The 22,466-nt window shown below is 42.9% G+C and overlaps 2 protein-coding genes across 3 annotated transcripts in view; both read left to right on the top strand.

The window, feature by feature from the left end:
• Positions 1-766: 766 nt before the first annotated feature.
• On the top strand, positions 767-15,234 carry sf3b1 (splicing factor 3b subunit 1). Of its 2 annotated transcripts, XM_022740398.1 has the most exons (24): positions 767-816; positions 2,335-2,507; positions 2,961-3,062; positions 3,187-3,301; positions 5,784-5,863; positions 5,979-6,164; positions 6,405-6,867; positions 6,990-7,111; positions 7,213-7,410; positions 7,510-7,611; positions 7,827-8,006; positions 8,087-8,173; positions 8,586-8,856; positions 9,444-9,589; positions 9,882-10,028; positions 10,425-10,550; positions 11,057-11,278; positions 11,386-11,568; positions 11,677-11,788; positions 12,334-12,454; positions 12,565-12,696; positions 13,508-13,780; positions 13,903-14,119; positions 14,556-15,234. In XM_022740398.1, the coding sequence occupies exons 1-24, from the start codon at positions 789-791 to the stop codon at positions 14,712-14,714; spliced, it is 3,945 nt and encodes a 1,314-aa protein (XP_022596119.1). In that variant the 5' UTR covers positions 767-788; the 3' UTR covers positions 14,715-15,234. The 2 variants fall into 2 exon arrangements, with proteins under 2 accessions (XP_022596119.1, XP_022596120.1); XM_022740399.1 differs by lacking the exons at positions 5,784-5,863; positions 5,979-6,164; positions 6,405-6,867; ... (15 more) ...; positions 13,903-14,119; positions 14,556-15,234 and adding an exon at positions 3,410-4,191.
• Positions 15,235-17,930: 2,696 nt separating this feature from the next.
• The window catches only part of ankrd44 (ankyrin repeat domain 44), a 41,824-nt gene continuing 37,288 nt past the window's right edge, over positions 17,931-22,466 (top strand). Inside the window, exon 1 of the mRNA XM_022740247.1 lies at positions 17,931-18,659. Coding sequence (XP_022595968.1) covers positions 18,633-18,659 — 27 coding nt within the window. The 5' untranslated portion in view covers positions 17,931-18,632. The remainder of the gene's footprint in view (positions 18,660-22,466) is intronic.

Genomic DNA, 22,466 nt, shown 5'->3' with positions numbered 1-22,466 from the left:
TAGGTTGCACTGAGTAACCTTTACACACACAGATCCAGTGCACTTTGAGGTTATCCACACACACACATACTCACGCTCATTGACTTATAATATGGCAAAGATTTCCACCATCTGTTTCAGATGTTATTTTGTTTTATTGCATTGTTGAATGCAAAAGTTTGGGCTGAAAGTGAAAAGAAGTAAATAAAAACAGCGTGTGTAATCTCCACCCACATTTTTTAACTCTGAATTTATTGTGATTTTTCCCATTTATAAGACAAGATATTTATAACAATCTGGCGAAATAAGGAATGCATCATCTACAGCAGACAGATCACAAGAAAAAATAAAAATAAAATAAGCTAACAAAACGATACACGTACATGATAGTGTATTTAAGGAGAAGTAGGACAGGGTCACCTGTTTAAGTATGTGTTCATAGTTCCAAACAGTAACAGTAACTGTAGTGAAGTATATTGGAAGTTTTATTGAAGAAAAATATCTTGCCAGCACTGTTTTGAGTGGTTTGGAGTAAATATCATACATAATTATTAGTTTTACTTTCGGTCCTTTAATTTTATTTTGACGAAAATACTTTATTTTTAGGTATAATTTTGACAGCATGACCTTTGCTTATAACTGAGTAATTTTTTTAAATTCCGAATTGTTTTTGATTTTTTTTTTTCCAGTACTTATTTTTTACAACTAACATTTAATAAACATTTGAAACTGATCTGAGAGCAGTTGGAAAAAGACGGAAGTCTAGATTAACGCACATCCGGTTTCAGACTCCAACAACCACCACCAAAATGGCGAAGATCGCCAAAACGCACGAAGGTAAATTAATTGCAAAAAATTATTAACAGCGTCCTTTTCAGATCACTTTTTTTACAACAGTATATATCATGAACTGTTGCTGTAAACTTTGCAGTGTGTGGAGCACGAATTGATGTATGAATTTGTTGTTTTTAAACGTGATAATCTGCAGGCCTTGTTACGACGCAACGCGGACGGTTTAGATAATGGCGCTGGTTGTTAGCTTGTTAGCGCTAGTTAGCCACCGACACCGTGAAAAATTTACCACTTTTATAGTTTAGTTAGTTAATATGTAACTTCAAAAACATATTAACCGGCGTCATTAAATTAATAAATATATGTTTTGTTGTGTAATGTGAACATTTACTGCTGTTTGAATGCTATGACGCTTCTCCAATTGCTAACCCAGTTAATAACACGACTCGACCGCACGTTACCATCACGGACACACGGCGCTAAAGTTAGCTTCCAGTTCTTAAGTTTCACAGGCTAAACGCTGTGTTTTAATCGGTCTTTAGCTTCTCTGTGTTTATGTGGTCCACATCTGACAAGTCTGAGTCTTGTGTTGTCTGATGCAGGCCTGGTCTGATGTAGTCTAATGGGAGAAAAAATGCAGTGAAATCGCCCTTTCTGTGTGTTTTCACTAATATAATTAAAGTATTTCAAGTCATCATCACTGATTGGGTTAAATTGACCTTTCCAAAGTGGTCTTTTAAGATGTTCTCGGCTCGGTTGTTACAGATATTATGAACCACACTGAGTGGTGGTTCTATGCCTCTATCCTTCAAATCTGTTCTGATCTGCTGTAGCTACCGTTTTCTTGGGTTCAGATCCAACAAAATTCTTACTGAATTATTCTGAAACATCTGAAGTGTTTAAGTACTGGGAAACAAAACTGAAATCGGAGAAGATTGTGTTAACCATTGTGTAATTAAAGAGTACAAAATGTATGTTTAAATTTCCCTTCATTGCATCACTATGTTGTCTAGCAGAAAAGACAATATACAAGCCTTGGCCTTCAACAGACAGCTACAACCTCACTCTAGGGATTAGTGTATGTGCTATTTATGTCTTCTACTCTAATTGTATAATTTGAAATAAGGGAAAGTCAGCAAATTGGTCAATGTGGAAGAAAAAAACAAACTTATCTTTCTCAGATGCTCAGTTGTGTTGTCATCCAGGGAGAAAAATCTATAGAAAAAGGTTAACACTATTTTTCCCAACTTCACTTTTGTTTTCCAGAACTGTTAATCAGCACAAAAATACTTGTGATTTATTTCTCATTTCCTCTAAAATGCCCAGTTGTTACTCCCCATAGTCTTGTTTACTTCCACTGTACCTACATTTAAGTACCAACTGGAACAATGAATATTTTATTGGTACCTGACTCAAACAATGATTGACAAACACTGCAAGCTGGGGGCAGTATTATAAAGTGTTATAATACTATATATTCTATATTTTGCATGAAATAGTTGAATATCTTGGTAATTATATAATATCTCATCCTCTTATGTGTGTTTGTTCATATTTTTGTAGATATCGAGGCCCAGATCCTGGAGATCCAGGGGATGAAGGCCTCCCTGCTGGAGGAGGGAGAGCAGGGAGTGGGCCTTGTCTCCACTGGCTTTTTTGACCAGGAGATCTATGGAGGCAACGACAGTCGCTTTGCTGGATATGTCACTTCAATTGCCGCCAATGAACAGGAAGATGTAAGTGTTTCCCTACTCAGGGCATACATGAAATTTTCCATGTTTCTTCAACACTCCCCTCTCCCAGGTAGTTGCAGAGTATTTGTTATTCTGGTGCCAACATGCTGTGGTGACGTTGCATGCATCCCAGTTATGTTTTTAATTATTCATGGCAGTTTAGCAGAGCTCCAGAAGGCAAAACTATGCACTATATTGCATTTTTCAATATTCATGGGTTGATAAGTAAAATCTACTCAAGTCTCAAGTAAGTTGAGGCTCAGAGCAGCTAAGTCCAAGTCCAGTCATCCTTTGTCTAAATAATGTTATTATATTTACGCATCAGTTTTGTTGCAATCCCACAGTTTTTTTTTGTTGGAGCTTGACTGCTCCTCTTTGCCTGTTGTATACGAGCTGGGAGAATCTTGCCATTTTGGCGAGATTTGACTAGACTCTTGTTTCTCTTCCTTCCCTCAGGATGATGAAGATGATACATCAACAAGCTTGTTGGGACAAAAGAAGCCAGGGTACCACGCACCAGTGGCAATACTCAATGCCATTCCTCAGTCAGATGAACAAGTACGTGTTAATTTACTGTCTCGCAAATGTCAATTTTTAAGTCAAACAGTCGTTTTTTTAATTGTTCCCAGAGCATCTTCAATTTGGAAATACTAACACTCTATACCCCATCTTGGTTTTGTAGTATGACCCATTTGCAGAGCATCGTCCTCAGAAGATCGCAGAACGGGAAGATGAGTACAAAGCCCGGCGCAGACAGATGATCATCTCACCCGAGCGTCTCGACCCGTTTGCAGACGGTAAATTTAGCTATTTTTTGTTTTCATTACATCTTCCCCATTTCCTCCCCCTTTTCACGGTTCACTTTTTGTGACCCCCCATGACTGCCAATGGTTTTACATCCATAGTTGTGCTGTTCAACCCTTCGACCACAATGCAATAGCTTGCTTCCCAGACTTGATGCCTTCCCTGTGGTCAATCCTGTGTGGTCCAAGAATTGTTTTTGTGTCATTGTACCTTTTCTTCCTAATATATGATCTACATTTGCATCAACTTCCACTTTGCAACAAATGTCAGTGTGGGCTCATAGATTGTCTTCAGTATTTTGGTTTGGAAAATATTATTGTCATAATTTCAGTGTGCAAAATAAAAGTTTTACCCTGATGTGTGCATTAAAGAATTAAACCCACTGTCGGGTTACCATGCTTTTCAGGGGGAGAGGTGGTTAGGTGCTCAATGTTCAAAAGGAGGAATTCACCTAACAAACGTGGGTCGCAGATGGGTTGTGTGTGAGTCGAAGGGTTAACAATCCCATGTTAGCATCAGCCTAAATTTTGATGGGAAGGTGCAGTGTCCTCTTGTCATAGCATATGAGGACGAGACAGTTTGAGGGTTAGCTATGGTGTAATTGATCTGCTAATGCACTGTGCCATGCCGTGCTGAGCACAGCAGCTGATGCCAAACAATAAACTGTTCGCTTGTAGACAGAGCTGTAGATCCCAGAGCAGGCAGAGGAGAGAAATATGCTGGCATAGTCAACCCAGGATTTAAAAGTCATAAACTGTCAATCAGGCCTCATTAGTTGACCCAGTTCCTCTTTGTCTGGGCTGTAATTTAAATGTCTTGTCGTAACTCAACCACCTCTGTTGGCTTGTCAAATGTGATGCATAAATGAGGTTCTTGGGCGTCAGCCTAGGACACTGCATAACAAGCTAGTTATAAATTAGTGCTAAGCTTATTGAGTTTATGTAGATTATCCTGAATGAACTATTTTAGTTTAGCAAAACTTTTAACGATGCCTGGAAATGGCATTGTAAGTACAGCAACATGCAAGTATTTAGAGTAACACATGAAATGATAATTATAAGCCAGCTAGTTTATTGCATCTTCACTTCCCCTGACAAGATGAGCTTAAACGGCCCTGAGTGTCTCAGGGTTGGTCTTAGGTAGGGCTCATCTGAAGCCTGCATGTAGAGAGAGCTCTTTGTACAAAGTTGTTGTGTAAATATATTTTTATTTTACAACTCTCTCTGTAAAATAGAAATATGTTATCAAGAAAATTGTGTACCACAATACCACAGGCCCATACTAACTGTCCTTAATTTCTCTCCTACAGCAGTACTGCTTTGCCAGTCCTGTACTGCACTCTGTTAAGGGTGCAGCAACTCATCCTGTGTAGGTTATGGGGAACACAGAAAACTGTGAACTTGTCAGTTTGGTCAGGGAGCCACTGGCTGCTTGTTTGGGGCCTGTGAGGGGAATCAGATGCAGCCCAGCTACAACAAACCTCAACCACCCCCAGAGCCTCTTTTAGTTTTTCTATTTGGCTTTTCAATATCCTGAAAATTTGGATACAAATTCTGATGATGGAAAAATCACTGCCCAAAGATTTGACTACATATATTTGCCTTGTTTTATCAGTGACCTTTGTCCTGAAAAGGAAGTCAAGATCTAAATGTATGACGATTAAATAGTAACCAGTGCTGTTAAGAGTCATTGTGGCACTGGCATGTCATATGATCATATTTCTGACGGTTGGGCTTGATTTATCTTTTATCTTTTTATCTTTTGCCTCATTTTTATATTTAAATGCAAAAGTAGATGCTTCTCTTTTTTGATTGCACTGTGGTAATGTCATTCCTAGATGTAACCTCAAAAATCTTGACTTCATAGTGTAAATAATTGGGAATCTGGACCTTCGGGTCTCACATGAATTTTTCCTTAGTTTTGAGGTTATGATGCCCCCAAGAAGATGCTTTGTTTTTTTGAGTGCCGTAAATCAATGCAACACAGGTGGTATACTGTTGTGTGTGAGTTCAAACCCTTTTCCAAAGTGTTACTAATGGTAAAGAGAAATTTTCTAGGCTTCTTTTCTGCCGGTTGAAGTCTGACTGCAGAAGGACCCTTGGCACTGAAAGTGTACGTATTCTGAAGAGCACAGCCCAGGACCCCTGCATCAGTGATGGCTATAACTTCTTAATCCACTTAAAGAAAACACCACAACCACAGCTCTTCTCTCTATGTATCTGCTTGTTTTTCCACTAGAATGCTATGACTGTATGTAAGAAAGGCAAATGTATATTTGAATGTAATTCAGTATGACTTTGTTTTGTGAATCAGCTGTTTTTAAAGAGAAAAAAAAAGCAGGAACATAAATTAATCTGTTGGTAACGAGTCAGGGTTAGCTGGCTGTGTGTGTGCTTGCTGTGTTTGTAATAACTGGGGTCCCTGGAGTGTGTACTGATGAGTGTCCTATGTTCTTGTTCGTGCTCTTTCGCGCAGGGGGCAAAACGCCGGACCCCAAGCTGCAGGTCAGGTCGTACGTGGACGTCATGTTAGAGCAGAACCTGTCCAAAGAGGAGGTAAGCAGCTGCCGTCTTTTCTCTTTGACGATGAACTTCAAACTACTTCCAGATTCATGTTAATCCTTTAGAGAGTCCTGTGTCATTTATCCTGACGTTTTTGTGCCTTTTTCAGAGAGAGATTCGTCAGCAGCTGGCAGAGAAGGCCAAATCAGGGGACCTGAAAGCTGTCAACGGGTCCGCTGCCTCCCAAGCAGCCACAAAACGTAAGCGTCGCTGGGACCAGACAGCTGACCAAACCCCTTCTAATGCTACACCCAAAAAGATGTCCAGCTGGGACCAGGCTGACACCGCTGCTGAGGTGAGCCACTCAAACCTCAGCTGATCGATAATTTAAGAGCTCAGTGTTGTGAAACCACTAATGCAGGACAACTATTTTGAAGCTGTAAATTGTCTCACTTGTTTTATGTTCAAGATTAAGAATCAAAATAGATTGTGCAGTATGCACAAGTAAAAATATTTAAATGATGAAAAGAAAAAATAAATAAAACCCCACTCGTGTTTCTAATCTCAGATTTTCTTTGTTTCCGATCTCTTGTAGACTCCAGGACACACCCCTGCACACACACCCTCAAACAGCCGATGGGACGAAACTCCCGGTCGCCCCAAAGGCAGCGAGACCCCAGGGGCCACTCCCAGTACCCGCATGTGGGACCCCACCCCCAGCCACACACCTGCAGGCGCCGCCACCCCTGGCAGGGACACCCCTGGCCACGCCACACCCGGCCACGGTGGAGCCACAGGCAGCGTGCGCAAGAACCGCTGGGACGAAACCCCGAAGACAGAGAGAGAGACCCCGGGACACGGGAGCGGCTGGGCTGAAACCCCTCGCACAGACAGAGGAGACGAGTCGGTGGGCGAGACTCCGACCCCGGGGGCGAGTAAGAGGAAGTCTCGGTGGGATGAAACGCCTGCCAGTCAGATGGGATCCTCCACACCACTGCTCACCCCTGGAAAGACTCCCATAGGAACACCAGCTATGAACATGGCGACCCCAACGCCAGGTAAACGAGCTGTAACTATTCGATGTGTTCCTCCTTTCATTTCAGTTTTATTCAATAGATCCCAAAGTCCCTTTTTGTTTTTACCTTGTGTGTAAATCAGTTTCCTCGTCTGTTTTCCGCAGGTCACCTGATGAGCATGACTCCAGAGCAGCTGCAGGCGTGGAGGTGGGAGAGAGAAATCGATGAAAGAAACCGGCCTCTCACAGACGAGGAGCTTGATGCCATGTTTCCAGAGGGATACAAGGTCCTTGTCCTTTTTATTGTTTAATTCTCTAGTGACAAAAGCATGAGTAGATATGAATTAAAGGTGTCACGGTGTTGACAGTTTGTTTTTCTTCTCCACAGGTCTTGCCTCCACCAGCAGGTTACGTGCCGATCCGTACTCCAGCCCGTAAGCTGTCGGCCACACCCACCCCGATCGGAGGCATGACGGGTTTCCACATGCAGGCGGAGGACCGCACCACAAAACAGATGAACGACCAGCCCTCAGGAAACCTCCCCTTCCTCAAACCCGATGACATCCAGTATTTTGACAAGCTGCTGGTGAGCATCACATTTGTGCTAAAACACTGTGAAATCAGCGGCTTTGATGTTTGTCCTGGTGTGAAGTTCAACGTGTCTGACTCTGTGTGCTCGTGTTAGGTGGAGGTGGACGAGTCCACGCTGAGTCCCGAGGAGCAGAAGGAGAGGAAGATCATGAAGCTGCTGCTGAAAATTAAAAATGGAACGCCCCCCATGAGGAAGGTCGGTCACTGTTTTGATTTCCAATAGGCTTCAAGTCCCAAAATCCAGTATATTCTCCATGAGCTCCTTCTGTCCGTCTTCTCTCAGTGGAGGTCAGAGTGTAGACCATCATGCTCTGCTGGGAGCATGATGTCATCACATCTGTGGAGACTGAAGACTGTCTGTCTGATTGATTGATCCATCATCTGATTGATCCTCTCCTCTCTTGTCTTCAGGCCGCTCTGCGTCAGATCACAGACAAGGCTCGTGAATTCGGAGCAGGTCCTCTGTTCAACCAGATCCTGCCCCTGCTCATGTCGCCCACCCTGGAGGACCAGGAGCGCCACCTGCTGGTTAAAGTGATCGACCGCATCCTCTACAAACTGGATGACCTGGTTCGACCATACGTGCACAAGGTAGGCTCAGATAAAAGACGCGCTCTTATTTTAGTGGATTGTGTCTGAGAAAAGTAACTGACTGTCCTCTTTGTGTCCAGATCCTGGTCGTGATTGAGCCGCTGCTGATTGATGAGGACTACTATGCCAGAGTAGAAGGCAGAGAAATCATCTCTAACTTGGCAAAGGTAACGTGGAGCTGCTTTTTTTTCTTTTCTTTTTTTTTCCCAAATTCATAAATGATGCACGCTCTGTCCTGCGAACCATTCTCGCCTGTACGGCCAATCCGTGGTCAGATCAGGGCTAGTCGTTCGCTAAATTAACACCAACACGAGAACCAGCAGACCTGACCTTCATGCCTCGTCTGTTCTCACCCTGCACCCGTTGGTTACAATCACAATTCACTTATTTATTGATTTGATAAATATTAACCCTTTTCACAGTGATGACAGATAAAACATTTCAGTCTTAATATACGGAGAGTTATTGACACAGATGTTTGCAGCTTTCCTTTTGATCAATGACATTCGAGCACCTGGTCACTAAATGTCTGGCGATGACTCAGATATTTGACGTTTGTCTTCCTCCTGTCCGTCCCAGGCTGCTGGTTTGGCCACGATGATCTCCACAATGCGACCCGATATTGACAACATGGACGAGTACGTCAGAAACACCACGGCCAGAGCCTTCGCCGTGGTGGCCTCCGCCCTCGGTATCCCCTCTCTCCTGCCCTTCCTCAAAGCCGTGTGTAAAAGCAAGAAATCCTGGCAGGCCCGGCACACAGGCATCAAGATCGTGCAGCAGATCGCCATCCTCATGGGCTGCGCCATCCTGCCCCACCTTCGCAGCTTGGTGGAGATTATCGAGCACGGTCAGTCGGGTCTTTGTAGACTTCAATCTTTATCAGATGACACCCTTTTTTATTTTTAAAGCAGCAAACGCACGTGATTGCAGCCTTTTTTAGTTTTATTATCACATGCAGAAGCATTGTGAGTTGTCTACTTCCAGTTTCAAAGAATCCTCTGGTTCTCACGGCTGATCTGAACTGCCAACGGATTACAGAAGCGAATCAGCTTGAAGCTACAATCAAATGGAGACATTTATGTTGAAAGCTGTTCATGTACAAGCCAGTCATGACGTTGCAATTACATTACATGTGGAAACAGATTCTCCTCCAGAGTACAGATCTCATTCTGACTGAATATAAACATGTGAAATGATCTGTGATGTAGACACAGTTGCCAACCTCTCAGGTGTTTTTCTTATCACCAGATATCAGTTTTGCTCATATTTATACTGCGTCACTCTAATCCTAACCCTAGAATGTGTTTAAAATGTGCTTGAAACCGACTCAGTTCATAATTATTCAACAAACACACGATCACAAAGTGTGGAATATAACGTGCTCAGGCTCTGACTGTTGTTTTGTTTTGTTTTTTTGACTGTGTGACTTCACAGGTCTGGTGGATGAGCAGCAGAAGGTGAGGACCATCAGCGCCCTGGCTATTGCTGCTCTCGCTGAAGCTGCTACACCTTACGGTATCGAGTCCTTTGACTCGGTCCTCAAGCCGCTGTGGAAGGGTATCAGACAGCACAGAGGAAAGGTAAGAAGTCCAGATAATAAAAAGTTATTTGTCACTTTGTTTTTGGGGGAGAAGAAGAAACAGAATTCAGTGCAAGACCCACACCCAGCACTCAGCCTTCACGTGGCTACAGTGTGAATGTTTGCTTGCTATAGTGTCTCCTTGAAGGGGCTGCTGCTCTCAGTAGAGGTCAGGTGAACAACATTAGTTCTCTGCTGGGAGCATTAGACATTTATTGTTATTAAGGTCTACGAGCCACGATCAGTGAGTTATGTTTGTATTTACAGTTTATTTCCTCCCCCGTTGTCACCAGGGTTTGGCTGCTTTCCTCAAAGCTATTGGTTACCTGATCCCACTGATGGACGCTGAGTATGCAAACTACTACACCAGGGAGGTGATGCTGATCCTCATCAGAGAGTTCCAGTCCCCTGACGAGGAGATGAAGAAGATTGTACTCAAGGTAAGTGAAGGGGAGAATGACTTGAAACCCTACGTCCGGCTTCCTGCGACTCATTCTCGCCTGTTCAGCCGTTACATGGCTGCAGCAGGGCTAGTAGTTCGCTACAGTAACACCAACATGAGAACCAGCAGAGCTGACACCGGTGTCCCCTCTGTTCTCACCCTGCACCCGTTGGTTACACTTACAAACCCGTGTGGCCTGAAGCTGTGCAGATACTGCACTTTATTAACGTTGTGTTAACTCACACTACATGTATCTGCCGGACCAGATCGATTCTGGGCTGAAATCAGGTTTAATCTGTTCAGACCAAAGAAAACACTCGAACCCCGAAAACCTTGTGGATGTCCTGGGCCACGGGTTTCCTTCTCTGACCTGCCCTTGTGTTGTGTCTCGTAGGTGGTGAAGCAGTGTTGTGGCACTGATGGTGTGGAAGCCAACTACATCAAGACTGAGATCCTGCCCCCCTTCTTCAAGCACTTCTGGCAGCACAGGATGGCTCTGGACAGACGTAACTACAGACAGGTGAGCAAACGCAGAAGATCGAGTTTAACTAAAACACAAAGGACAATTCTTAGATTGCTGGACTACGTGGTGTGAAACTTTGTCAAGATAATGAATCCAAGATGCCTAAAAACATATTCTTGTATATCTTTTAACAACTTCATGACTGTCCCTTCTCATAGCACTTATATGTCACTTGATCAACTTAGTTACTTGTTCCCTTATATGTGATCATGGTCTCATTTCCTATGGAGACAAAAATAGAAAAAGGGCATTTGACAAGAAGTGAAACACTTGTGTGGTCGCCTGTAACTGGTCAAATCTAGTTCAACTGAGAATTAAATCAGCTGTAACCTTTTATAATAAATCTTTATCAGCTTCATATCTACAGAAAATAAAAATCTTTTTATGACAGTATGTGATATGGTGCTTCTGTTTCTGAACACAGAACACAATACTTGTACGTAGCCGTGTGTCGTTTAAAAACACGTCTCTAAAGTGTTTGCTTCGTCTTTGTCCTCGTGCAGTTGGTGGACACCACGGTGGAGTTGGCCAACAAAGTGGGAGCAGCTGAGATCATTTCTCGCATCGTTGACGACCTGAAAGACGAGGCAGAGCAGTACAGAAAGATGGTGATGGAGACCATTGAAAAAATCATGGGCAACCTGGGCGCCGCCGACATCGACCACAAGCTGGAGGAGCAGCTGATCGACGGCATCCTGTACGCCTTCCAGGAACAGACCACAGAGGTGAGAGACATGACTGTGATCAGTCTGTTATGAAATGTGCAAAGTCAAACATCGTCTTCACGGATTCTTTCTGTGCTGTTAACCTCCTCCCTTTCCTTTCCCTCCAGGACTCGGTGATGCTGAACGGTTTCGGCACGGTGGTGAACGCGCTCGGGAAGCGTGTGAAACCCTACCTGCCTCAGATCTGTGGTACGGTGCTGTGGCGTCTCAACAACAAGTCGGCCAAAGTCCGTCAGCAGGCCGCTGACCTGATCTCCCGCACAGCTGTCGTCATGAAGACCTGCCAGGAGGTACAGTGTGAAGTCTTCTGCGCACACACACACACACACACGTTCAAAGATCCAAACACGTGACGTAGTCTAGAAACTAATGCACGTTTTCCTCGTCTGTGTCTGCAGGAGAAACTGATGGGTCACTTGGGTGTGGTGCTGTACGAGTACCTGGGAGAGGAGTACCCTGAGGTGTTGGGTAGCATCCTGGGAGCACTGAAGGCCATTGTGAATGTTATCGGTACGTCACCTCACCACATCACCTTCATCTACAACCAGGTTGCAGGTTCATTCAGATTTCAGTGTTTAGAAATGCAAACGCAGGGTTCCCACGCGTCCTGGAAAACCTGGAAGTCAGTTGACCAGTCATGGAAAACACATATGGAAAAGGAGAGTAAAAGTAAAATGCACCCTGAATCGAATTTGTCGATTATTTCATAATTAATTAAGCATGTAAGTGATAAGATTAGCCAAGAATAGACTTCACTTATTTTAAATCTTCAACAGGCTGATTCCTGTCTGTCATATGAGCTGGAGCATCACTGAAAATGTCCTGGAAAAGGATCTTTAGAAAAGAGTGTGAACAGTGAAACATCTGAAAAGATAACGGATCCTCTCTCTCTCTCTCTCTCTCTCTCTCTCTCTCCTCTCATCTTCTCTCCTCCTCTCTTCTCTCTCTCTCTCGATCTCTTCTCCTCTCTCGCTCTCTCCTCGATCGCTGCTTGTTTCTCTCTCTCTCTCTCTCATCGTCTCTCTCGTCATCCTCTCTTCTCATCGTCTCTCCAGGTATGCACAAGATGACTCCACCAATCAAAGACCTGCTTCCTCGTCTGACTCCCATCCTGAAGAACAGACACGAGAAGGTGCAGGAGAACTGCATCGACCTGGTGGGCAGGATCGCCGACAGGTCAGTAGCATGACGTGACGTGAATCAGTGATTGTAGTGTCGCTTCAGTTTGTGCGGTGAGAACCTCTGCGGCTCATCCTGACTCCTCCTCCTGTGTGTGTGTGTTGTAGGGGCGCTGAATACGTGTCGGCCAGGGAGTGGATGAGGATCTGCTTTGAGCTGCTGGAGCTGCTCAAGGCTCACAAGAAGGCCATCCGCAGAGCCACCGTCAACACGTTTGGTTATATCGCCAAAGCCATTGGGTGAGTGCCACCTGTCGAATCCTTGTCAAGATCTTTTTGTGTTTATGTGGATTTTAATTGTCGCCGTTCAGAGTATCTTTAAGTCTTAAAGCCTTCACAGCACTGAGTTTAGTTGCAGTGAACTCCATGAGACATGCTGCTGCTACAGTGGAGAGGAAGCTCACTGGCTTTTCAAAAATCTTTTATACATTTTTTTATTTTTTTAACCAAGAGGAAATGTAAATTCTTGTCAACTCACGTTCTTTGACGTGGATCAGGAAACCGATCTCCACCGTCAAGTCCCGCCCACGCCAACAAATAAACCAAGGTCTTTGGACACGATAACTACATGAAAGAATTGAAGGGTGGTTTGAGCAAATATTAACGATTACAATAAATAAATAGGGAAGAAAATGATAGAATAAAATGCAAAGGAGTCGAGTGTAAGATGTCAGTGAAAACACCAGATATTCATTCCACATGTGAGCTCTGAAAGAATGTCAGAAATGATCCCACAACCCTGTAAAAAAATCAGATTCGCACACAGCAAATTCTCCTCCGCTTCAGGCGCGACATTATGTTCTCAAAACACTGTGTCTCTGTCTCTGTCTCTGTCTCTGTCTCTGTCCTGCTATCTCAGTAATGCTGCTTGTCGAGTTAAAACAGCGGCAGACGCCAGAGCTTCACGTTTAGTTGTGTTCGAATATGAATGAAGGTTTTACATTTTATTCTGCGTGGTGTTAAAAAGTCTAAACTGATGTTGGTGAACCTGCAGTTTATAATTGTAAAAGTCTTAACCGAAAACCTCTTTGCCCCTCCTCTCTCCTCTCAGTCCCCACGACGTCTTGGCCACTCTGCTCAACAACCTGAAGGTCCAGGAGCGTCAGAACAGAGTCTGCACGACCGTGGCCATCGCCATCGTCGCCGAGACCTGTTCGCCGTTCACGGTGCTGCCGGCGCTCATGAACGAATACCGCGTGCCCGAGCTCAACGTGCAGAACGGCGTGCTCAAGTCCCTCTCCTTCCTGTTCGAGTACATCGGAGAGATGGGCAAAGACTACATCTACGCTGTCACGCCGCTGCTGGAGGACGCGCTCATGGACAGGTGAGTCACTCAGCCCCTCCCGGACCTGTTTACATCATCGCGCCTTTTATACAAGTTGTTTTCTCAGAGGGACGTTGTAAAAATACTAAAGCGTCGACCCCTGTGCTTCTGTCATCCTGCAGAGACCTGGTCCACAGACAGACCGCCAGCGCCGTCGTCCAGCACATGTCTCTGGGCGTCTACGGTTTCGGCTGCGAAGACTCGCTCAACCACCTGCTGAACTACGTGTGGCCCAATGTATTCGAGACGTCGCCTCACGTGATCCAGGCGGTCATGGGCGCCCTGGAGGGGCTGAGGGTGGCCATCGGACCCTGCCGCATGTTGCAGTACTGCTTACAGGTGAGGACGACCAGCACCAGCCCTCGTTTAACTTTGAAGAATGTTCCAATACTGACAAATCATTCACGTTTTTATTGATTTTTACTACATTCTCATCGCACAAATATCCACAGTTTCCAGGGAGAAATAGAATGACACAAATATTAGACACATTTATTAACTATAACTATAAGACAGCTGGTAAACATACGTTATAAAAACTTTATTTTGCAGATTTCTTTGTGCACTACAGCAGTTTGTAGATGATTGAATTGATCTCTTCCTAAAGCACCACAAAGTCCACAGTCCTCGTTCTGTGCAGGACAGTGGTTGACTTGAGTTTTCATATGATACTAACTAAAACAGACTCCATCCGTTTTTTTTTAAAGATCTGCAGAGGAAGTACTTTTCCATAATCTGTGTTGTTGTATATTAACACTGTCCTTTGTCTCTCCAGGGTTTGTTCCATCCGGCCAGGAAGGTGAGAGACGTCTACTGGAAGATTTACAACTCCATCTACATCGGCTCACAAGACGCCCTCATCGCCCACTACCCACAAGTCAACAACGACGAGAAAAACATTTACGTCCGCTACGAGCTCGAGTACGTCTTGTAAATACAAATTCGTGTGGTCTTTGTTTTTTTTCTCCTCCCTCGACCATCACCCTCCTCCGGCATCCATCTCTCTCTCGCTCTCTCTCTCTCTCTCTCTCTGTCTCTGTCTCTCTCTCTGTCTCTCGGTTTAGGACTGAGTCAGTTTAATTTAGCGGCTGTATGTCGGTCTGAACAGTCCGTGTCCTGAATGCCACTTATTGATCCTTGATTGAAAGTGAGCGTGATATTAGGGGAAATAAAAGAAGAACATTGTGGAGTCTGTATGTATTTTTTTTAATTTTTCTTTGTTTGAGTGTTCCCTGTGAGGAATGGTCAAGGTCAGATGAGCCTTGGTAGAGGAATGCAGCGCAGTCATGACAATGTTTTTAAGATTTGGAATATTTTTTTTTTGTTGTTGTTCTTTGTGTATTGATAGGCTCCTGTATCAGCTGTACACACCCTCTCCATGTTTCACACCTCCTCTGTTCTTATTAGATTGTTGCTTTATTTAACCAAATAAAATGTTTGTGTATAAAAATCAACTGCGTGTCACGACTCGGGTTTGTTTATTCAAAGAATTTAAAGGCCGGACAACCAGCTGAAGCCTCGCCTGCTACACTGCGACGTACAGTACAGCCAAACCCACAATTATAATCATGGTGATATATTGAACCTGTCTGTGCTCTGCTGACTCTGACTACACATTAATAGAATAATCCATTCCACATGAATCTGCTGGCTGAACCTCGGAGGTGTCGGGCTCCTTCAGTGTCTCCCGACTAAAACATTTGGTGTTCTAGACTTAAGAAAGGAAAAAGTGTCTTCATCCATCTTTCAAAGGGTTTAAGGTTACAGGGGCTTCAGGAGGTTTTCACACCCCTTCACTTTTTGCATGTGTAATGTGTAAATTTGATTTCAAATGCATTAAATTGCCCTTTTTGCCGATCAATCTGTACTCAATATCCTGCAATGATAAAGTGAAAACAGACGTTTTTTTTTTTTGCAAATGAATAAAATAAAATCAAAAACTGGAATCTCTCATTTACTGCAGTCTTCAGACCTGACGTTCGTCCTCTTCGCTTTAATTATCCTTGAGATGTGTCTCGGACTTGATTGGCAAACTCAATCGATCGGACACAGTTCATAAAGGCTCACAGCTGTCTATATGAGGCCTCGCAGTTCACACTGTGTAACTGCAGGACCAGGGATGGAACAGGAAAAGTAACAAAGCATTTCCTTCATTTCATATTTTAACAGCCATTACAAATAGAAATTGTTGGAAGGATTTATAAATGAGCGATTAATCCATCAGTAAATACTTAAGATTTAAAAATGGAATTACAAAATCAGCATAAAACTCATGAAATAAATGATTTATAAATACATTAATTTGTGAATAAATAATATAATCTGAAAAGACAGTTTAAAAATGTGAATACCTGGATTCCCTCTTCACTTTCCTTTTTTCCAGCTGCTTTTCCTTCTCTTATTAGCTAATCCATTATCTTGGTTGTTTAGCTTCTCCTTTTAGCGTTTCTGTGACACTCTGGGCCTTCAGTGCTGTAAAACCCACTGCTTAGCTCTCCAGCCAATCAGAGAGCTTGTTACATCCCAGGGCCAACTGGGATTGTTTAGCCTGGTTTTCCCAGCACTGAAGGCCCAAAGTGTCACATTGATGAAGATGTTTCCTGAATTTGCAGCGTTCGTCTCTTTCCATATGTTTTCCTAAGCTGCGGTGTGTTGAGCTCTCAGGGCCACTGTAGTTTTAGCACTGGCAACACAACAAAGCTAGTTTCCTACTTATCATCCTGCTGAGACACAACAACCAGACAGAGCAGTAAGAGCACGGAGCCCGGCTGTGCTCGTGGTCATGATGAGGGTGAACTCGCCCCTCACATCACATGAGTGAACTAAGTCTGACATAATGGAGGCAGTGGAGTTGTACAGGCTCCTTTTCAGATTCACAACCTTTCAAATAAATTATAAACACTGCTTTTTTCTGCTTCTTCTTTTTAATAAATCTTTAATAAGTGTCTAAGAATTGTGAGTGTTGTGAAACAGTGAGCTGATGTAATGGACTCCATCGGACTCCATCTGAGTGTCCATCATGTAGTAGCTGATGAATGAATCACTAAAAATAAAAGCACAGAGCAGAAACCCTCATAGCCACACAGTGGAAAAAAAAAAAAAACCTCCCCCACTCTTCCTCTCCTCCATTCAGCCACACTCATGTGCTTTGACCCAGATTCCCCGGGCAGACGGCATCAGGCTCTGGGTCTGCTACTCTGAGGAGGAAGGCAGTGAGTCTGTAGTGTGTGAGGCTGCAGCAGACAGAGGTGGAGGAAGTATCCAGGTCCTAAGTACTAATACCATGCAGTAAAAATACTCCATTACAAGTAAAAGTCCTGCATTGGGAATGTTAATGTAAATGACAAAATGTACTTTATTTTAAGTATCATAAGTAAAAAATACCCGATGCAGAAGAATGACTCCTAATAATGTATATTATATAGTTATATTATTATTACTCATGCATCAATGTATAAACAGCATTTTAATGTTGTTGAGGTGAAAGCATATGTTTTATCTATTTTGTATTAGACTGCAATTAGAGTATTTTCTAAAGTACTGTGTTTTCATTTTGTGTTGTTTTCTGAAAATAAAAAGTTGTTGCATTTTGTAAATAACAAGTTTTTTCTACAATGTCGTGTTTTCTATTGTTGCTGTTTTCAGTTTTCTTGTCTTGTTTTCTAAAATGTGTTCTGTGAAATGTTGTTTTGTTTTGTAATTATGTTTTCTAAAAAACAGTTGTTGCATTTTGTTAATAATGGAAATAAATGTTTTCTATTGTTGTTTTCAGTTTTGTCATATTTTCAAAAATGTTTTCCAAACAGTCGTGTTTTATGAAATAAAGTTGTCTATCTATCTATCTATCTATCTATCTATCTATCTATCTATCTATCTATCTATCTATCTATCTATCTTGCGTTTTGCACCTCAGGGCTACCGTAGTTTTGGCCTTGTCATGTTTTCTAAAATGTCTGAAATTTTGTGTCTTGTTTTGCAATTATGTTTTCTAAAAAAAAGTTTTGTGAATAACTGAAATAAATAATTTCTACAATGTTGTGTTTTCAGTTTCTTCTTTTAATAATCATGTAAAAACGGTGGTATGACCCTTTAAAACAGCCCTAATCCTCATATAACCCACATCAGTCCAGTCTGTGAGAGTGGTCTCTTCACACTCCACTACATCTGTGAGCCTATTCATTTTTCATGCAGCATGTTTTATTAGTTTTGGATGGTGCAGTTGTTTCCAGTGGATGGCAGCAGCGAGGAGGGCTGCTGGTTGTTGTTGATGCTGAGGAAGCTTCTCCTCCACTTCTGCATCTGAGAGGAGGAGAGACAGGCACCGACTTCCTGTGAGATCTGTGTTCAGCTGCCTAGCTGCCTCTCCGGGAGGCTTGTGGCTGTGCAGACCGGGGAGGAGGGAGGCTTCTGTGGGTGGTGTATGGCTGGGAAAGGCGCAGGGGACCTCCGTGCAACAGAACCGGCGGCAGCAGCAGCAGCAGTAGCGGCCATAAATGTGGATTGTTTACACCGGTGGGTCAAGCTCCCGTTCCTGCTTCCCCGCCTCCCCGCGACTCCGAGCGGCCGCCTCGGCTCGGCAGCGTCGCCGCACATAGCGTCAGTGGAGCGGGGCTGATGGCCCTGGTGCTCGGCCGGGCCTTCATCATCATCATCACCACCACCACCACCACCACCATCATCACCCGCCTGTGTGTGTGCTAAGTGAGCTACGAGAGGCCGGATACATTAGTGAAGCGAAGAAGCGGAGAGCGGGGAGCAGCAGAGGAGGAGCCCGGGTTGGGGCGCAGCATCGCACCGTGCATGGTGCTGCGGTGTCGGAGGGAGTGGATGAGCAGCCGGAGCTGACCCAGAGATGGCTGTCCTCAAACTGGCCGACCAGGTACATCTGCTAGCCGCTGTTAGCTTAGCTTGCACAGCTTTTTACACTTGGATCCAGTGGTGTGGGATAAAATGTGTTTTTAATATCGCACTTGTCTTTGTGTTTCCACTCCGGGCGTCCGGTCAAACAGAGACATAAAACACGCGTTTCCCCGCTGCAGACTGTGCGGACTGGAAACACTCAGAAAGCTGCAGGAAACTGGACGTTAATGTCCTGATTTTTTTTTGGCTAAAATTTTCGGTGTTCCGTTAAAATAAGGACAGCCCACTTCTCAAGACACTTCCTGCTCAGTTTCCTTCCGCAGGCTGCAGACAGCAAATGTCCTCAATAATATCCAGAGGTGGACAGTAACTAAGTATTTTCCTCAAGTACTTCACTCTTATACTATTTTAGGGAAATATTGCACTTTTCAGCTGCAATGATTATTGTCATGATCGATTGATCTGCTGATTATTTTTTCCAGTCAGTTGATCAGTGGACATGGCAGGATCAACCTCCCTCAGGGCCCCGGGGCCAACATTTGTTGTTGGGCCCCTGCTACACATGGCAGTTTTGTTGGTTGGTTCATTATTTAAGTTAAAATTAAAGAAAAATTAAAAAAATTTTAAGCAAAAATACCAAAAATCCACCAATTCCAGCTTCTAAAATGAAAACATTTGCGTTTTGAGTTTTATATGATAGTTAACTCCAAACTTTTGTGTTTTTTTGTCTGTTGCAGCTTTACAGTACTTTCTGTGAATTTAATAACTTTATACACAGAAATAGTTAAAGCAACTGAACAACGATCACAGTATGAATTTAAACTATCGATAATTAACAGTTAACAGTAATTATCTAATGATATAATGACGGTATAACACTCACAGTGGCCTTTTCCTGCATTGAGTACTTTTACTTTTAATACTGAAAGGAGCTATTTGTAAGTTTTGCTATCGTTATGTAGCTAACGTTAGCATTAGCGGCTGTTTATTTACCAGTCTAGAAGAAACGTTGTGAGTTGACCATTAAACTTTATTACTTTACTTTCACCAACAGAGGACAACCTTTTTGTTTTGATTTTATCACTTCTTCTCTTCTACTGAAGTTAGCATGCTAACCAGCTAGCCCCAATCACCACCACCTGCTCCTGCCAAGAAACCACGTTCAGCGGCAGAGAAAACGTACAAATAGCCCCTTTAATGTTGCTACATTTACCTGATTATACTCCAATACTTTCGAAACACTAACTTTTGCTTGTAATGGTGTATTTTTACAGTGTGGTATTAGCTCTGGATAATCCCTCCATCACTACCAATAATAAAACTTTAGCTAGAACCAAATGCAGATTAACTGTGTGTCCATACAGTGCTGTAATGTTTAGCACAAACTGATGTGTTTCTTGTGACCGACCTCCAAATGCAAACCAAAAAAAGATAAGATTTTACCCCAAGGCGACATATTTGAGAGTCCTAACAATCTCACCACAAGGTCTATTGAGTAGCTGCTGTGAAGGAGCTTTTTGTTGTATCACATGATGTTCCTCGGCAGAGTTTGCACACTAAACAAGACAGTAAAGTTTAGTTAGTAAAGTGAAAGCTGTAGGACTGCAACTAATGAGGATTTTTATCATGGAGTAATCTGCCAGTTGTTTTCTTAATGAATCAATTTATCGTTTCGGCTACAAAATGTGAAATTACTTGGAAGAGAAGCATCAAATCGTCACATTTGAGAAGCTGCTACCAGAGAAAGTTTTGGTGTTGTTGCTTGAATAATGACTCAAACTGAAGCTGCGGTGACTTAGCCAGAAAAATTGATCAACAACTATTTTGATAATTTATGAATTATTTCAGTAATTCTAAGAAAATACTGAAACATATCCACCACCCAAAGAAAACCCAAAGATATTCAGTTTCCAATGATATAAAACAAAATTAAAGCAGCAAATCCTCAGACGGGGGAACCTGAAATCAGTGAATATGTGGAGGTTTTGCTTGGAAAATGACTAAAATGATTGATAAATAAAAAAGATTATGATTAATTTTAACCTGCACCTACAAACCCTCCTTGTTACAGGATTTGGTTTCAGGCCACAGACAAACACGATGAGCAGAACTTACTCTCACAGGTTAAAAAGGATCTTATAACAGCAGATTTTCATGTGACCCACTCTTGATCAGCACATGATAATACAGCAAAAAAAAAAAATCTATAAGCCACTGAGCTGTCTGCTGAGCTGAGGCATCCACTTATCAGACATCAGCATGTTGTCTGAAAATAACAGGAAGTCCCACAGTTGTGAGCTAAAAAACCAACCAGTTCTTCCCCTCCTTGAAGTTAACGAGAGATCTGATATGACCGGACTGATGAAGCTGCTTCAGATCAGGGATTTCTACCGATGACATGACGGTGTCTCTTCAGACGCCAGTCATCTTTTTCAGTGCCACTTTTTTAAAGAACTAGTGGCGGCTTCAGCAGGAGTCTGTGAGTTTACAGAGTTGAGACAAAGAGAAAAAGACTGGCTCCCAGAGTGAGCTGTAGGAGCCTGACGGGTGGCCCTCGCCCCGGTCACGGTGCACCAAGTTAAATTTAAGACTTTTTAAGACCTTTTTAAAGCCATAGAGAATAAAATGCAGTTACAATGTGAGCTACAACTTCCCCATTTTTATGCTTACATTAAGGAAAACAAATTCACTATCAACACTTCCTGTTTGCTGTCTACCACTGGATTTATTGACAACTCTCCCTGAATTACTTTGATACTAAAGAAAACTTAAAACTGTGATGGTTTTCAGGCAAGTTCTGCAGCTATAAGGAGTCGTTTTGTTAGTGATTTGTAAGCAGGATTATGGATGTTTAATTGCATGATGCACATTGGAGATAAAGATTTCCTCAGAAAGTGTAAGTCACAGTGAATCTGAAAATATGTGTCATGTGAGTGCGAGTGAGTTATGACTCCGATTTTTTGACATAATCAGGCGCTAATCATTTTAAAGTAGCCTGCGTTAGATGCCTCCAGGAGCTGAGTCAGTGCTGCTGCTGCAGATGTTGATCACAACGATAAATAGGAGAAAAACTACAGTAACTAACTTCCTGTTGATTTTAGAACATCTGGATGCACCTGTCCCTCTCACCTCACACAGTGTCTCTGCCTCAGGTCTCTCCCTCCAGTCCTTCCTTTACACTTTAAAATTCTTTCTGTGGGTGGAAACCACCCTGATGCTACAAAAATAACCAGCTAAAATCTATTTCTAACAGTTCCAGTTAAAGAAAGAGTCATCACACACTGTCCAAAGGTCAAAGGTCAACCTGCTGAGTCAAAAGGGTTAAAAAGGGTTTTGTGCAGCAGATTTCTTTGTAAATAAGCTAAAATGGCTGATGTAGTTTTATTTTGCCTTTACACAATATCTCAATAACGCCTTGACGGAACTTCTTTTAATTTGACACAAACATTCACTTGGACTCAAGGATGAACTGATTAGATTTTGGAGGTCAAAGGTCAAAGGTCAAGGGCGTGGTGACCTCGCAAAACACGATTCTGGCTTTGTGAATGCAGTATCTCCGTAACACTTGGAGGGAATTTCTTCAAATTTAGTAAAAAAAACACTCACTTGGACTCAAAGAGAGACTGATTAGAGTTTGATGGGCAAAGGTCAAAGGTCAAGGTCACGGTGCTCTCACAAAACACTTTTAGTCATTACTCTAGAATTCACACAGAAATATTTTATATGACTGTGGATGAACAGGGGTGTAACCTGAAACTCGTCTGAGTGGTGGAGGCAGTAGACCGCGAGGAGATGATTCTCGTCAAGCTGCATTTTAATGGTAGTA

This window comes from Seriola dumerili, unplaced genomic scaffold (assembly GCF_002260705.1).
Source record: "Seriola dumerili isolate Sdu_G_001 unplaced genomic scaffold, Sdu_1.0 BDQW01000052.1, whole genome shotgun sequence".
NCBI lineage: Eukaryota > Metazoa > Chordata > Actinopteri > Carangiformes > Carangidae > Seriola > Seriola dumerili.
Note: the sequence above shows the minus strand (reverse complement) of the source record. Positions and strands in the feature narration are given on the sequence as shown.

Coding starts and splice junctions, on each gene's coding strand:
- sf3b1 (XM_022740398.1), top strand. CDS start 789: ATGGCGAAGATCGCCAAAACGCACGAAG. Junction 3,063..3,186: donor TTCCTCAGTCAGATGAACAA/GTACGTGTTAAT, acceptor TTGGTTTTGTAG/TATGACCCATTTGCAGAGCA. Junction 9,590..9,881: donor TCAGACAGCACAGAGGAAAG/GTAAGAAGTCCA, acceptor CGTTGTCACCAG/GGTTTGGCTGCTTTCCTCAA.